The 18090-nt window shown below is 41.0% G+C and overlaps 1 protein-coding gene across 3 annotated transcripts in view; it reads right to left on the bottom strand.

Annotated features, from left to right (window-relative positions):
* The window catches only part of LOC118388459 (membrane-associated guanylate kinase, WW and PDZ domain-containing protein 3-like), a 160060-nt gene that overhangs the window by 16106 nt on the left and 125864 nt on the right, over positions 1–18090 (bottom strand). For all 3 annotated transcript variants that reach the window (XM_052526772.1, XM_035777562.2, XM_052526773.1), the window contains exons 4-8: positions 14444–14650; positions 11693–11861; positions 10175–10254; positions 2095–2152; positions 520–626 (exon numbers count right to left, since the gene is read on the bottom strand). In XM_052526772.1, coding sequence (XP_052382732.1) covers positions 520–626; positions 2095–2152; positions 10175–10254; positions 11693–11861; positions 14444–14650 — 621 coding nt within the window. The remainder of the gene's footprint in view (positions 1–519; positions 627–2094; positions 2153–10174; positions 10255–11692; positions 11862–14443; positions 14651–18090) is intronic.

Raw genomic sequence — 18090 nt, 5'->3', positions numbered from 1 at the left:
ACTCCCCGCACTGTAATGTATTATACATCCACTGCAATGAAAGCATATTTAATTCATATGGTTTATTATGGCAGAAGAGTGGCTTGTCAGGGTGGAGCAGTGGTTAAGGGCGCTGTACTGCAGCGCCAGCTGTGCCACCAGAGACTCTGGGTTCGCGCCCAGGCTCTGTCGTAACCGCGATGGGGAGGTCCATGGGGCGACGCACAATTTGCCTAGCGTCGTCCGCGTTAGGGAGGGTTTGGCCGGCAGGGAAATCCTTGTCTCATCGCGCACCAGCGACTCCTGTGGCGGGTCGGGTGCAGTGTGTTAACCAAGGTTGCCAGGTGCACAGTGTTTCCTCTGACACATTGGTGTGGCTGGCTTCCGCTCTAACCACTAGGCTACCCTGCTGACCCATTAATGAGGTGTAGGAGGTTGAGGTCAACACACAATCATGGCATTGTTGAGTGTGTTTTCAATCTGTCTGTATAACAGCCTTCTGAAAGGAGGTAAAGAAAAAGTTAGGTGAGCAGTGTCTACCTGGAGGTGGTGGTGCCCCCTGCTGGATAGAGACAGTAGTCTCCTGGCTCAGCTTCCTTTTAGCCTCCAGGACTGGGTTCTCAAACTGGGTTCTCTGGTTGATGTGACTGAAACAGAAACAATCCATTGAATGATTTACATTTTTGACACCAATTTACTTACACAGACACATACAAGTTACCATGAACCATCTGTGTGTAATTCTGTGAACCATCTTTGTGTGATTAATTCTGAATGAATTATTCTGAATGGTTAAAGCATGTCTTATAGAAGGGACTATACGTTCATTCTCAATCAATTAACAATAGGGATTATCTTTAGTGAGATAATAACTGTCCCTCTAACATAACAAAGCTACATTGTTTTACACATAGTTAATTTTGAACTGGAACACTGGCAGCAATAAGTCCCCATCCATTTGTCTTTGACTCTCCTTGTAAAAACAAACATTTTGAGTTCTTCTCTCTCCCCCACGGCCTCTACTAAGGAGGGACTTTTCTACAATACCAGTAATAAAAGAAAGAGTTTCCTTTTCATCAAAACAGACTCCTTTACCTCTCCTAGCACCTCCTCCCCCTGCCTCCTTGATAACTCTCACAACCCTCCTCCTCTCCCTACTGCTGCTATAATGGCTTGGTTTCAGAGATGTCCTGCTGGAGCAGCCAGTACTCACACACACACACACACACACACACACACACACACACACACACACACACACACACACACACACACACACACACACACACACACACACACACACACACACACACACACACACACACACACACACACACACACTGCTGTGTTTTCACCTGGGTAAATGTCATGTTACCAACAGAGCTTTAGTTTAGCACCCACTGAAAAACCAATACAAGCCTTGATCATGGAATAGTATTGTTCTCAAAATGTCTAGTAACACTTTGTATCACTGCTGTCTATATACACTGAGTGTACAAAACATTAAGAACACCTTCCTAATATCGAGTTGCACCACCCCCTTTTGCTCTCCGAACAGCCTCAATTCGTCTGGGCATGGACTCTACGAGGTGTCGAAAGCATTCCACAGGGATGCTGACCCGTGTTGACTCCAATGCTTCCCATAGTTGTATCAAGTTGGCTGGATGTTCTTTGGATGGTGGACCTTTCTTGATACAAACAGGAAACTGTTGAGCATGAAAAACCCAGCAGCGTTGTAGTTTCGTGACACAAACCAGTATGCCTTGCATCTACTACCATACCCCATTCAAAGGCACTTAAATATTTTTTCTTGCCCATTCACCTTCTGAATGGCACACACGCAATCCATGTATCAGATGTCTCAAGGCTTAAAGTCTCCTTCCCTTCATCTACACCGATTAAAGTGGATTTAACAAGTGACATCAATAAGGGACCATAGCGTTCAGCTGGATTCACATGCTCAGTCTATGTCATGGAAAGAGCACGTGTTCTTAATTTTTTGTACACTTAGTGTGTAGTGTACCTATGGTTCGTTTTTGATCTATGGTATTGCTGGGGAATACGGGTTTGTGGTATAGTATCTCTCAGATGTACAGGCAGGCTGAACAGACTTACTCTACATAATATGTTCCATACTGTGGGTCCTCTATCTCCTCCCAGCCATACGGGAGCTCTGTGGATACAGGAAGAGACGCATTGTGTTCAAGTACTATCACACAAAACATGCAAATGTACAGCACTGGATAACAGGATAACAGGGCATAGTGATGAGAAGAGCCCAGCAGACACCAGACACAATGATTTGGTTAACATTTTGCAGTTTTTGCAGACAGGCAGCCTGGCTCTTCACGCAAGAGAGAGCTTTGGAGCTGCTTTTCAGAGGCAGCACACTAACTAGCATTCTGCCTGCCTTTAAAAATCCATTAGAAACAGCGGACCAGAGCCCTGTGTATCCCCCATATCCCCCACTCTCTCCCTGCACTTAGCCCATGTCACAGCCACACACCTTGGGAATGGACCGGCAAACGAGTGGGCACTCCTGGTACTCCTGGCACCCCTGGCATTCAAGTTAATCAGTCAAGCTGATTAACTCATTGTTGAATAAAAACTCAACATATACAGTGCCTTCAGAAAGTATTCATACCCCTTGACTTATTCCACATTTTGTTGCTTTACATCCTGAATTCAAAATCGATCAAATATTTTTTTTTCTCACCCATCTACACACAATACCCCACAATGACAAAGTGAAAGCATGGTTTTAGAAATATTTGCACATTTATTGATAATGAAATACAGAAATATCATATTTACATAAGTATTCACACTATTGAGTCAATACTTTGTAGAAGCACCACTGGCAGCGATTACAGCTGTGAGTCTTAATGCATAAATCTCTTAAGAGCTTTCCACACCTGGATTGTGCAACATTTGCCCATTATTCTTTTAAAAATTCTTCAAGCTCTGTCAAATTGGTTGTTCATCATTGCTAGACAACCATTTTTTTCAGGTATTGGCATAGATTCTCAAATAGATTTGAGTCAAAACTTTAACTCGGCCACTGAGGAACATTCACTGTCTTCTTGGTAAGCAACCCAAGTGTAGATTTGGCTTTGTGTTTTAGGTTATTGTCCTGCTGAACAGTTAATTAATCTTTCACTGTCTGGTGGAAAGCAGACTGAACCAGGTATTCTCTAAGATTTTGCCTGTACTTAGCTCCATTCCGTTTCTTTTTTTGTCCTGAAAAACTCCCCACTCCTTAACGATTACAAGCATACCCATAACATGATGCATCCACCACTATGCTTGAAAATGTGGAGAGTGGTATTCAGTAATGTGTTGTATTGGATTTGCCCAACACATAACATTTTGTATTCAGGACAAAAAGTGAATTGAACTGAGTTAGGAAGGACGCCTGTATCTTTGTAGTGATTGGGTGTATTGATACACCATCCAAAGTGTAATTAATAACTTCACCATGCTCAAAGGGATATTCAATGTCTGCTTCTTTTTATTCATACCCATCTACCAATATGTGCCCTTCTTTGCGAGGCATTGAATGTACTCCTGTGCTTCTACACCTGCATTGCTTGCTGTTTGGGTTTTTAGGCTGGGTTTCTGTATAGCACTTTGAGATATCAGCTGATGTACAAAGGGCTATATAAATACATTTGATTTGATTGGAAAACCTCCCTGGTCTTTGTGGTTGAATCTGTGTTTGAAGTTCACTGCCGGACTGAGGGACCTTACAGATAATTGTCTGTGTGGGGTACAGAGATGAGGTAGTCATTCAAAAATCATGTTAACCACTATTATTGCACACAGAATGAGTCCATGCAACTTATTATGTGACTTGTTAAGAAAATGTTTACTCCTAAACCTATTTAGGCTTGCCATAACAAAGGGGTGGAATATTTATTGACTCAATACATTTCAGCTTTTCATTTATGAATTAATTTGTTAACATTTCTAAAAACATAATTCCACTTCCACAGTATGGGTTATTGTGACACAAAATATAAATGTAATCAATTTATATCTACCACAACATAATGTGGAAAAAGTCAAGGGGTGTGAATACTTTCTGAAGGCACTGTACATGTAGGCAGCCCACATGATCCTGAGCTGGGGGCATTTATTAAGGAAAGTATCATCATGTCAGAAGATGTTATACAATCCTGTCTGTATGGGAACGTAAAACTCATAGGCGTCTATCTCCTGTTTCTGTAGTGAGGCAGCTTGATGTATAAGTACACCCCCTGGACAGGAAGCATGCCCTACCCCCAATCTATCTCCTTAATGCCGAGTGCCAGGTCTTTGGTATGACTCAGCCAGGTATCAAACTCCCACCCTTCCAATCTCGGGGGCTGATGAGCATAGCCATGTTTAAAGCTCCATGTGTGTTCTGCAAGAACTTGATGTATGTATGGTCCATTTATACCCTACAGAGACAGAAGTTGCAGAGCGTAGCGCGGTGTCGCAATGTTATTTTTTGTCACAAAAGGGGTGGCTTCTTGTAGTGCGCTCCGACATTCAATGTGCTCCCGTGCCACATGCTAATTGTAAAGCCTTGTTCACATTACCCATAAGCACTCCGTTACGGTGTGCCAGATGTCATGAATTTCAATGGTGACATCCACAACGGAGTGAAAACGCAAGCGTTAAATGCTCCGTTGTGAGACGGACACCACATACTTTTGACTTTTTTCAAACTTTGAGGTCGACTTCAGTCCAGCCAGTCTGTTGAAGAACAGGAAGTTTCCAAAACAGTGAAGTAGATGAGAATATGTGGTTTTCGGTGAAGGCTTTATGTGATAGTTAGCTACTTTTACCCATTCATGTAAGTGAGTAGTATACAGTATATTTTAATAGTAATGTTAAATCATACACAATGTCTTTTAGGTGGAGGTTGCCAGCTACGATGGTATCTTAAACCTAGCCTAGCTTTTAGGTCTCTAGCTATCTGCTCTACACTGCAAGCTAGCTTTACCCGCAATAAAGTTAGAGAATGAAGTTGAGGTTACTCAACAAAACATTTTATATATGCCTATATATACAATATATGTATCCTGTCTTGAATGAAAATGTCATATTTTGCAATTTCCCCAAATATATGAGATCTCTGGCGAGAGACAGGCTCTCCAGCTTGCGTTACAAACATTGGACTGGTCCATTCAGGACCAGTGCAAGACTGTGAAGATGACGTACAGCGTAATGAAATATGACGTGAACAAGGCATAACGCGCCATATCATTCCTAAGAAGCTCGCTTGGTAATGAAGCGTGCTTGGTTCCTTGATCTGATCTATAGGCTCTACATCAAAATAGACTATTTTGCATTCATATGTAAATATGATTTCAGCAACTGTTCAAACAATAAACCAAACAACATTGTAGCTTTACTAGAATCCCCCCAAAGGGATTTTGTTTTGAAAAAAATAACAATTTATTCCAGGCTATTGGTGAAAACAACAGCGAAAGATGTGCGACCAAAACATGATGAGGTTCTATTTTTAGCTGAATGGAGTGAATACAGTCAAGCAGCATATCAAACTGGGATAACATTGTAGGTTAGGTTAACTCATATTTATCAGGGCATATTATTTCATTATAAATCTGATTATTTCACATGGAGAAGTGGGAAGCTGAAAGGCTAGCTAGCTTTTAGCTAAACAATAAACCAAACAACATTGTAGCCTTATTAGAAGAAAGAAAAACATGAGCTGGCGCACACCCAGAACATAGTTAGTGTGGGGGTGCTGACTAATGGCGAATAAACTATAAACGATCAAAATAAAGAAAGTAGCACTCTCCATGTATAATCTGCCAGCAATCTAATGGGTATTTACCAATGACTGTGCCTTCCTCAGGGTAATGTCATAAACACTTGAACCAGGTTCTGTAGACATTAATGCAATTAGTGTAACCAATGACAGTGGTGAGGGGTGTGTCATAATGATTATGTTAATAAAAATGAATTAGTGAAACTGTTAACAAAATAGTATATGGCATATTAAATATATTATGCTATTGTTATCATATAAAACATAATGGAATATTGTACATCATAGGCTACCCATCACTAGTACCCTGGAGCGGCAGGGTAGCCTAGTGGTTAGAGCTTTGGACTAGTAACCTGATAAGGTACAAATCTGTCGTTCTGCCCGTGAACAGGCAGTTAACCCACTGTTCCTAGGCCGTCATTGAAAATAAGAATTTGTTCTTAACTGACTTGCCTGGTTAAATAAAGGTTTAAAAATATATATATGTACAGTGGGGCAAAAAAGTATTTAGTCAGCCACCAATTGTGCAAGTTCTCCCACTGAAAAAGATGAGAGAGGACTGTAACTTTCATCATAGGTACACTTCAACTATGACAGACAAAATGAGAAAAAAAATCCAGAAAATCACATTGTAGGATTTTTAATGAATTTATTTGCAAATTATGGTGGAAAATAAGTATTTGGTCACCTACAAACAAGCAAGATTTCTGGCTCTCACAGACCTGTAACTTCTTCTTTAAGAGGCTCCTCTGTCCTCCACTCGTTACCTGTATTAATGGCACCTGTTTGAACTTGGTATCAGTATAAAAGACACCTGTCCACAACCTCAAACAGTCACACTCCAAACTCCACTATGGCCAAGACCAAAGAGCTGTCAAAGGGCACCAGAAACAAAATTGTGGACCTGCACCAGGCTGGGAAGACTGAATCTGCAATAGGTAAGCAGCTTGGTTTGAAGAAATCAACTGTGGGAGCATTTATTAGGAAATGGAAGACATACAAGACCACTGATAATCTTCCTCGATCTGGGGCTCCACGCAAGATCTCACCCTGTGGGGTCAAGATGATCACAAGCAAAAATCCCAGAACCACACGGGGGGACCTAGTGAATGACCTGCAGAGAGCTGGGACCAAAGTAACAAAGCCTACCATCAGTAACACACTACGCCGCCAGGGACTCAAATCCTGCAGTGCCAGACGTGTCCCCCTGCTTAAGCCAGTACATGTCCAGGCCCGTCTGAAGTTTGCTAGAGAGCATTTGGATGATCCAGAAGAATATTGGGAGAATGTCATATGGTCAGATGAAACCAAAATATAACTTTTTGGTAAAAACTCAACTCGTCGTGTTTGGAGGACAAAGAATGCTGAGCTGCATCCAAAGAACACCATACCTACTGTGAAGCATGGGGGTGGAAACATCATGCTTTGGGGCTGTTTTTCTGCAAAGGTACCAGGACGACTGATCCGTGTAAAGGACAGAATGAATGGGGCCATGTATCGTGAGATTTTGAGTGAAAACCTCCTTCCATCAGCAAGGGCATTGAAGATGAAACGTGGCTGTGTCTTTCAGCATGACAATGATCCCAAACACACCGCCCTGGCCTAGCCAGTCTCCAGATCTCAACCCCATAGAAAATCTTTGAAGGGAGTTGAAAGTCCGTGTTGCCCAGCAACAGCCCCAAAACATCACTGCTCTAGAGGAGATCTGCATGGAGGAATGGGCCAAAATACCAGCAACAGTGTGTGAAAACCTTGTGAAGACTTACAGAAAACGTTTGACCTCTGTCATTGCCAACAAAGGGTATATAACAAAGTATTGAGATAAACTTTTGTTATTGACCAAATACTTATTTTCCACCATAATTGGCAAATAAATTCATTAAGAATCCTACAATGTGATTTTCTGGATTTTTTTTCTCATTTTGTCTGTCATAGTTGAAGTGTACCTATGATGAAAATGACAGGCCTACCTCATTTTTTTAAGTAGGAGAACTTGCACAATTGGTGGCTGACTAAATACTTTTTTGCCCCACTGTATATTAACGTCAACATACATTATTGTTTCATTCAATTTCACAATTTCGTATTTCATTTTTGTTACATGTAATATTGGTTCAACCTTAATATATAATGAACATCCTCAACAGGGGGAATATATTAGGTGTACGCTAACAAGCTGTAAAAATAATTTGTACAATTTATGACTTGTTCATAAAGGAAAATGTGTTCATAAGAAGGGCCTGAGATCAAAGTCAATATTCAGACCATTAGGGGTCAATGTTTTTAGATAGGATATCCAGTAAGCCTTTCTTTGTAGTAGTGGGATCTCAATGTTACCTCCTCTCCTTGGTAGAGCAACATGCTCAATGCCTGTGTATTTTAGAGAGGAGATGGGATGGTTTGCTTCAACAAAGTGAGCTGCTACTGGATAGTCAATGTTCTAATAAATCAAATCAAATTTGATTTGTCACATACACATGGTTAGCAGATGTTAATGCGAGTGTAGCGAAATGCTTGTGCTTCTAGTTCCGACAATGCAGTAATAACCAACGAGTAATCTAACCTAACAATTCCACAACTACTACCTTATACACACAAAGGGATAAAGAATATGTACATAAAGATATATGAATGAGTGATGGTACAGAACGGCATAGGCAAGATGCAGTAGATGGTATTGACTACAGTATATACATATGAGATGAGTAATGTAAGATATGTAAACATATAAAAGTGGCATAGTTTAAAGTGGCTAGTGAAACATGTGTTACATAAAGATGGCAAGATGCAGTAGACGGTATAGAGTACAGTATATACATATGAGATGAGTAATGTAGGGTATGTAAACATTATATTAAGTGGCATTGTTTAAAGTGGCTAGTGATACATTTTTTACATCAATTTCCATTATTAAAGTGGCTGGAGTTGAGTCAGTATGTTGGCAGCAGCCACTCAATGTTAGTGGTGGTTGTTTAACAGTCTGATGGCCTTGAGATAGAAGCTGTTTTTCAATCTCTCGGTGCCAGCTTTGATGCACCTGTACTGACCTCGCCTTCTGGTTGAAAGCAGGGTGAACAGGCAGTGGCTCGGGTGGTTGTTGTCCTTGATGATCTTTATGGCCTTCCTGTGACATCGGGTGGTGTAGGTGTCCTGGAGGGCAGGTAGTTTGCCCCCGGTGATGCGTTGTGCAGACCTCACTACCCTCTGGAGATCCTTACGGTGGTGGGCGGAGCAGTTGCCGTACCAGGCGGTGATACAGCCCGACAGGATGCTCTCGATTGTGCATCTGTAAAAGTTTGTGAGTGCTTTTGGTGACAAGCCAAATTTCTTCAGCCTCCTGAGGTTGAAGAGGCGCTGCTGCGCCTTCTTCACAACGCTGTCTGTGTGGATGGACCAATTCAGTTTGTCCGTGATGTGTACGCAGAGGAACTTAAAACTTACTACCCTCTCGCCTACTGTCCAGGCAATGTGGATGGGGGGATGCTCCCTCTGCTGTTTCCGGAAGTCCACAATCATCTCCTTTGTTTTGTTGACGTTGAGTGTGTATGACCTGATTGAGCTGCGGTGTTAATAGAATCCCCTCAAAAGTTATTTTGTTTCGAAGTGATAGCGTTATTCTAGGATATTTTGAAACATAAGAACAGATAGCCATGTGCATTAAAATTATGTTTAGCCCATAGACATTAAAAGCGCTGATGTCATCCAAGTGTTTCCATAAAAACAAAAATTCATGACACATGAAGCCGAAAGAACTTGAATTTGAAGCACGCCATATTGTTGAATGGGGCTGAATGGCAACAAAATATTGTTAACGTGGCCGTAACTAGCAAAGGATCATAGTCGATGTTGTCGTTTTCCTCCTGCCTGAGGGAGTCAACCTTAATGTCTATGGCATGAGCCTCATTGTAGCCTGCCGGACTGTGATTTGTCTGTGTCAGCACGTGGTCCTATGTGACGACAAATGTAGTCGTCAGAATGGATCACTATTTCATTAAATATCATGATTTGTAGAAAACTTTAAAATAATTCATTGTGGGGATCGAACTTGATCATAATAAACCAAATTTAGAGCCCAAAACAGCCTTTTGGGCTGTTAGCGATCGTCATTTACATAGGCTTTATAGGTCAGACCAGGGCTTTTGGCAGCGCTAAGTCGCTAATCAGTAACCGACCAGCAGAGCTTGTGACTTCATGCTCCAGACTGGACACTGGGGGCCTGGTTTAGCCAACTTTCTTGCAAAGGAAGACAACAAGACAACAGGAGAGACTCTTCTTTAGCTTTCACCACAAATGAGAAGACAAGAAAACCTCTGTTGCCCCATTGTGAATGTTGCTTGGGAGTCTGGACCGGCAAGGTATCATGTTACCAAAAGATTTATGCACATGAAGCTTGTAGAGGCCCAGAAGCCTTACCTCCATCCTCACACTTCTCTGGGGGCTTGGCCTTCTTGGCCAGGCGGGGGTCCAGCCAGGTGGTGGTTTTGCTGTTGTGACTGTTAAGGACAGATAAGAGAAACATTCAAAAACCTGAGCCAGCTACTGACACTGGTATTTTCATGAGAGTAAAGGTAGACAGTCATGTACCCACCTACTCTATATTCTGTTATACTTTCTTTGAAAGCTACACAAGTCAATAACTGATTGACACATTTATACATCCTGCTATGCATTCAAATGAAGGAAAACTGAAAGAGTATTCATTATGATTTTGTGGCTGGAAGTAGATGCCGGCGACGTTCAGGCCCTACCTTACCAAGGCCCGATTGCTTCTGCCAAATTCAAGGCCCGGCCCTGTCCGAAACCCGAAATCAGAAATAACTTCCATCTTTAGTAAATTCATTAGCTGTTCTTCTCAGCCTATCACTTGGCGCTCTGAGTATCCATAGCAACAGCTCTACTTGGGCTGCTCATTGAATGTTTTAAAACTTTTATTTAACTAGGTAAGTCAGTTAAGAACAAATTCTTATTTTCAATGACGGCCTAGGAACAGTGGGTTAACAGATTTGTACTTTGTCAGCTAGGGGATTTGAACTTGCAACCTTTCGGTTACTAGTCCAACGCTCTAACCACTAGGCCCTAATGACAAGACATGAGAGAGCTGTTAACTCTCCAAAACTCAAGGAACATTATTATTTTCTGTGAAATAATCTCTCCTGTCTTATATTTGACGAGGTTGAAGCACTTCTGACACCATGTTATGATCTTAGTCAGATATGACTGTACTGCTCAGCAGAGCATGACCAAACGGCTCAGCTTCAAAATGTTAGTGTTCAATTTAGGGATACCCGAGCCCTACCCGTAGCGAGTTATGGATGAAAAAAACTGCCTTACCCGGCCCTAACAAGTCGGGCTCGGGTCGGGTAACAGAGATCTACCTGGAAGCCAAATTTGTTTACAAAGAACTCAAGGGCTTCTGAGAGAGCTTTATTTACTAAATTGTATTGATTTGTCAGGAAGTTGTCTTGAAGAGAAACCATCAAATTCATTTGCTTTGTCCTTAACCACTTTTGGAAGAATAGTAGGCTAGGGCTGTAAGTCAATATAAGTAGATTTTAAAGAGTCCCACACCAGTCCAGGCATTGGCTTGTTTGCCTAACTAACCTAAATCCTCTGTCTGTTCGGCATGGCTTATGTAACACCTGTGCTATATGCTTCACTAATCTAATCAACAATGTCATGATACTTTGCATGATGCTGATCAGATATAGTCATCCATGCATAACCTGTAATGTACATAACATTCCACATTCAGTCTAGAGCAGAAATGCATGTTCTGCATTTGAAACATATTAAGCTCATATTAATGAGCTTTGAACTCAGGAGTTATCTATGCGAGTACAGTGTCGTAGCACTGTGTAACCAACCAGGACTAAAATGCTGTCTCTTTGTCCTGTTCCTGATTAGATATACAGGAGCTGGTGCAGTACTCACTCTATGAAGTAGACCATGCCCGTCTCAGTGTAGGCCATCTCCCAGTTGAGAGGCAGGGGTTCCAGGCTGTCATCGCCGGGCAGAGAGCTCCACATACGGAAGTCCATGGCACTGCTGGACTGGGTGTAGCTGGGCACCGCCTTCCTCCACGATGCCCCTTCTTTGTGCTCTGTCGAGAGAGAGAGAGAGAGAGAGAGAGAGAGAGAGAGAGAGAGAGAGAGAGAGAGAGAGAGAGAGAGAGAGAGAGAGAGAGAGAGAGAGAGAGGGTTAGCCTGCATGGACACCTCCAGCCTCCCTGCATGCAGTGGAAGGGGGGAGGGTTTGATGTTGCTACAGGATTTGCATGCAAGAGATGGTGTGTTCTGTTCACCAATACTATTTTTTTCATTTGCATGTGCATGTACGTGTGAGCGTATTTATGCATATGTGGTACCCTCCCCCTGGATTTAAATTATACAAGTAGCTGAGATGGATTCATTGTAAAAAAAAAAAAGGCAATTTGAAGCAATTTTGGCACAATAATACTGTCCCACTGCTATTTATGGTAATTTCTATGTTAAATTTGATTTATTTATTAATTTAATGAGAACTGCAATAAAAGAACACCAATCAACTTTGCACCCAACTGGTCCTTGCAAACTTCGGGCCATAAAAAGCTGCTAATGGAGGGACTGTTTGTGTAATGCTAACCTCTGCACAAGCTTATTCTAGTTTATTCCCCAGAACTGATGCAGCCGATAAGCGTGTCAAATTTGTGCATGTGATTCTGTATTTCAGTAAATACTACACTACCGCATCCATGACTTGCTGATATTTACAACATATCCCCTATCTACTTGAAGAATGGGGAGGAACTGGCAAACTTCTCCAAATGAGTCTGACTCCCCATGCTAATCTGACACACACACACACACACACACACACACACACACACACACACACACACACACACACACACACACACACACACACACACACACACACACACACACACACACACACACACACACACACACACACACACACACACACACACACACACACACTGGATGCTTTGACTTGCCTCATGTAAACATGCACAATGGGCAGCCTTGGGGCAGCTCCTTGTGGAGAGTTCAGAGGGCTGAGAGCCTGACAGCTCACACCATACTGACTGCACTAGACCAGGGCTCTCCAACCCTGTTCCTGGAGAGCTACCCTCCTGTAGGTTTTCAATCCAACCCTAGTTGTAACTCACCTGATTCAGCTTCCTAACCAGTAAATTATTAGAATCAGGTGCACTAGATTAGGGTTGGAGCGAAACCCTATAGGACGGTAGCTCTTCAGGAACAGGGTTTGAGAGCCCTGCACTAGACACATACAGGAAGTCAGCCAGTGGTCAGGGTTTGTCTTTCACAGAGAGACCAGGGAAGTTTGGGCATTACGCTTAATTTTTCCATGAACCTTCTGATCCGTTCATAACTGTTTCCACCTATGGTTGGTTTACAATGAAAAGTTCCTAACACCCCCACATTGCTGCAGTACAGCAGACGTGATTTATTTGACTTAGAAAGACTTGTTCCTGTCCATCTTGCATGCCTGATAATAAAACAGCAGCAGGCATACTGTATCCCATTTCTCTTAGAGTCAGGCTATCCTCGGGCACATACTTTAATTTCTTATTTAAAAAAACGTTGTTATTGTTTTTATTTTTTAAACTGCATTATTGGTTAGGGCTTGTAAGTAAGCATTTCACTGTACCTGTTGTATTCGGCACATGTGACAAATAAAATTTGATTTGATTTTGACTGCTCCTTTGAGAGAGAGGTCCTGATTGATAACACACACAGAGTCTCTGGTCTCTGGGTAAGAAGTCTGCTGCCTTCAAGGTAACCTGCACTCCAGTAGAAAGTGTTACTGATACTGAATGTGCTTGAGGCATAACCTTGAGATGGAGACTGCGGGAAGTGGCTGGCTATACAGACAGAGCATGACAGATAGCACAGACTGGGAGTAATGGGGAAGATGATCAGAGCTCCATAGGTCAATATATATAGAGCAGAAATGTATAGAGCAGAAATATATTATAGAGAAAAAAAATGATATTGTCCATAGCAGATGTTGGAACAGGTTCAGGCAAAAGAACGAAAAACTGGAAAATAACAAAATAATTCTCAGAACGGAAACAGATCTGTAGTGTTCCGGAACAGAATCGTTATTTTAAAATCTTGAGAATCGTTTAATACTGTTATTTTTTGTTCCAAAAATATTCAGAATATCTAGTATATATTTCTGCAATTCAGTGTCGTTCTGATGGTAATAATAGCCTAAACACATTCCAATTCATGTCAGGTAATAATGTTCAGCGCTTCATGCCAAGCCCCCTACATGTCCATCCCTCTTTCTCACTCTCTTCCCATCTCGCGCCTGCACTTGTATGACCAATCAAACATGTAAACAACTAGCTTACCCATTCCGTAGCAAGTTTCTCTATCTACTGTAAATGTAAAAAATATTATTTTTTTGTAGGTTCAGAACTCTATGCTGGTCGGAAACACAGGAATGGAACAAAGAAAATAGGGGTTCTGTTCGTAGCGGAACAATTGGAAAATCATTTGTGTTCCACCCCTGGTCCATAGTCATCATAATGTAGAGCTAAAAGTAGAACATGAGAGACAGATACTGGGAGAAATATGTGAGGTACAACAGAGAACTATCCCGAGGAAAGAGAGAAAGGGCAGGAGAGGGGTTTTGAGTATGAGATGTACTGACCTGGGAGGCCGTTGGCCAGAGGTGGCCTCTCGTCATCGTCTTCTTCCTCAGGGACCACGCTGTCCTTCCTGTCCATCTTGCTGACTGACGTGGTGCGTTTTCGCTGGACCTCGTTGTCATAGTCCTCATCAAACAGCACCTGATCCACCAGGTCAGGCTGTACCAGGGTGGGCTCCGCTGGGGGCTTTGGGGTCCCATAGTAGTTACCTAGAGAGAGAGAGACAGAACGAGAGAGAGATATATGAGTGTCTGACACGTTCCCTATTCTTAACCATACCTGTAGCTGGCATGGTAAGATGGTAAGATATTGCCATTTATTGCCATTTATTGTGCATTTAGGCTATCTGAAAAATAACTGGTTAAGTAAGGGGACCACAATCTTGAAATCACGGTACTGTAGCTTTCATGAGGCTTACACAAGTGTATGTTGGCAATTCCACCATTTTCAAACACATTTTCATTATCTCCAGCACAATACCAGTGAAAATGTACATCTACATTTTACATCTACATTTGTGAAAATTGAGCTTTTCTACATTTTACATTTTTTTAACTGCCTAAAAATATTCTGTGAAGATAACAGAGCATCATTTGCTAATTTAGGTCACAGATGGATCAATCTCTGACTAGCTGCTGAACACTCTGGGTATCTAAATTTATGCAGAGAAACTAATTATTCAACATTCATTAAGATAGTTGAACACCGCCATTCTTTTAGCTTTCATGAGGCTTACACAAGTGTATGAGATCCTTAAGAGCCTTTAAGAATACCACTGTTTGGATAGTTACCACTTTGATACATTATATAAATAATACTATTATTATTATTATTATTATTATATTAAAATATATCATGTGCAAAAATATTCAAAGAACATTTTCATTTGCAGCATACGAACTTAAAGGGCAATTCCACCACTTTTCAACCTAATTTTCATTATCTGTAGCACAATACATATTTCTACATATGTAGAAACACAGTACCAGTACCAGTCAAAACTTTAGACACACCTACTCATTCAAGGGTTTGTCTTTAATTTTGCTATTTTCTACATTGTAGAATAATAGTGAAGACATCAAAACTATGAAATAACACATATGGAATAATGTAGTAACCAACTAAAGTGTTAAACAAATCTAAATATATGTTATATTTGAAATTCTTCAAAGTAGCCATCCTTTGCCTTGATGACAGCTTAGCACACTCTTGGCATTTTCTCAACCAGCTTCATGAGATAGTCACCTGGAATCCATTTAAATTAACAGGTGTGCCTTGCTAAAAGTTCATTTGTGGAATTTCTTTCCTTCTTATTGTGTTTGAGCCAATCAGCTGTGTTGTGACAAGGTAGGGTTGATATACAGAAAATAGCCCTATTTGGTAAAATACCAAGTCTATGTTATGGCAAGAATAAGCAAAGAGAAATGACAGTCCATCATTATTTTAAGAAATGAAGGTCAGTAAATATAGAACATTTCAAGAACTTTGAAAGTTTGTTCAAGTGCAGTCGCAAAAACCATCAAGCGCTATGATGAAACTGGCTCTCATGTGGACCGCCACAGGAAAGGAAGAACCAGAGTTACCTCTGCTGCAGAGGATAGGTCCATTAGAGTTACCAGCCTCAGACATTGCAGCCCAAATAAATGCTTCACAGAGTTCAAGTAACAGACACATCTCAACATCAACTGTTCAGAGGAGACTGTGTAAAATCAGGCCTTCATGGTGAATTGCTGTGAAGAAACCACTACTAAAGGACACCAATAAGAAGAAGAGACTTGTTTGGGCAAAGAAACATTAGCAATGGACATTAGATCTATGTAAATTTGTCCTTTGTTCTAGAGTCCAAATTGGAGATTTTTGGTTCCAAACGCTGTGCCTTTGTGAGACGCAGAGTAGATGAACGGATGATCTCCACATGTGTGTTTCCCACTGTGATTTATTTGGAATTCATGGCACACTTAACCAGCATGGCTACCACAGCATTCTGCAGCGATATGCCATCCTATCTGGTTTGCGCTTAGTGGGACTATCATTTGCTTTTCAAGAGGACAATGACGCAACACACCTCCAGGCTGTGTGAGGGCTATTTGACCAAGAAGGAGAGCGATGGAGTGGTGCATCAGATGACCTGGCCTCCACAATCACCCGACCTCAACCCAATTGAGATGGTTTGGGATGAGTTTGGACCACAGAGGGAAGGAAAAGCAGCCAACAAGTGCTCCGCATATGTGGGAACTCCTTCAAGACTGTTGGAAAAGCATTCCTCATTTAGCTGGTTGAGAGAATGCCAAGAGTGTGCAAAGCTGTCATAAAGGCATCAACTATGAAATAACACATATGGAATCCTGGAGTAAAAGTGTTAAACAAATTAAAATATATTTTAGATTTTAGATTCTTCAAAGTAGCTACTTTGAAGTATCTAAAATCTAAAATATAATTTAATTTGTTTAACACTTTTACTCCATGATTCCATATGTGTTATTTCATAGTTGATGCTTTCACTATTATATTAAAATGTAGAAAATAGTCAAAATAAAGAAAAACCCTTGAATGAGTAGGTGTGTCCAAACTTTTGACTGGTACTGTATGTGAAAAAGGCACTTTTCCACGTTTTGTAGAAAAGTATATAAAGTAAAACATTTCTTCCTCAAAAATGAAAAAATGTGTGATTTTCAAACACTGAGATTCACAGTGACATGGATCAAGAAAATACCCGCCTTCTGCCTTGAAACTCATTGCAGGTTTTGAAAATCACAGTTTTTCTTACTTTTAATCCTACCCTGTGATGTCACAGAGAAGCACTTTATTCTTATCTTTTTAACCACAGATCATAGAAACACGCTGTTTTGTCGACATTGGTATGGTGCTGGAGATAATGAATGAGGTTGAAAAGTGGCGGAGTTGTCCTTTAATATGATGAACAGGAATACCATTTACTCTCACGGGTGGCCAGAAAATAACTATATGTAAACTACGCCCCTGAAAATAAGTCACGCCTCCTGAAAATAACCTAATTACATAAAAAATTACCCAGCTGCTGGGTCAAACCAGCATGAAAGTGAATGGGCGCATTTGAGTGGTAAGGGTAAAACTAGACCAAAGTCTGGGTAATCCCAAATTTGGGTAATCCCAACAACCCAACTGGCTGGGTCAAAATAACCCAGTGTGTGTTCTGTCCAATATTTACCCAGCGTTGGGTTACCAAATAACCACATTTTTAACCCAGCATTTTTTGGGTGTAGTGTTGACATTTCATCTAAATGTTGTAGCTATATAAAAATATTAAATAGACAATTTATTTGGGAAATATCCCATCTTTGCTCTTTTCTTCATTAGAATCCTGATGATTTCAAGTTGTATTGGATTTGTTTTGATCTGTGAAGGCATTAAATACATGTTGTTTAGTGTATTTAGAAATGTTTTGTATGTTTAGTTTACTCTGTGAGAAGCAAGTTCTTTTAATGTTATATGTGATTTGGTTCATGAAGATACAACATTTCAATGTTGTTTATACACAATGTTGCCAAAAACCTGATTTAATATCCATATTCATAATGCAGCATTTTTTTTAGCAATCAGTAGAATGTTCACCACAAGTTTCTCAGAATTGCTCACCAGAAGTTTGCAAGTCTCCGCAAATTTGCCGCAA

This window comes from Oncorhynchus keta, chromosome 10, assembly GCF_023373465.1.
Source record: "Oncorhynchus keta strain PuntledgeMale-10-30-2019 chromosome 10, Oket_V2, whole genome shotgun sequence".
NCBI lineage: Eukaryota > Metazoa > Chordata > Actinopteri > Salmoniformes > Salmonidae > Oncorhynchus > Oncorhynchus keta.
The sequence above is the reverse complement of the archived record's forward strand: the minus strand, read 5'-3'. Positions and strand labels throughout refer to the sequence as shown.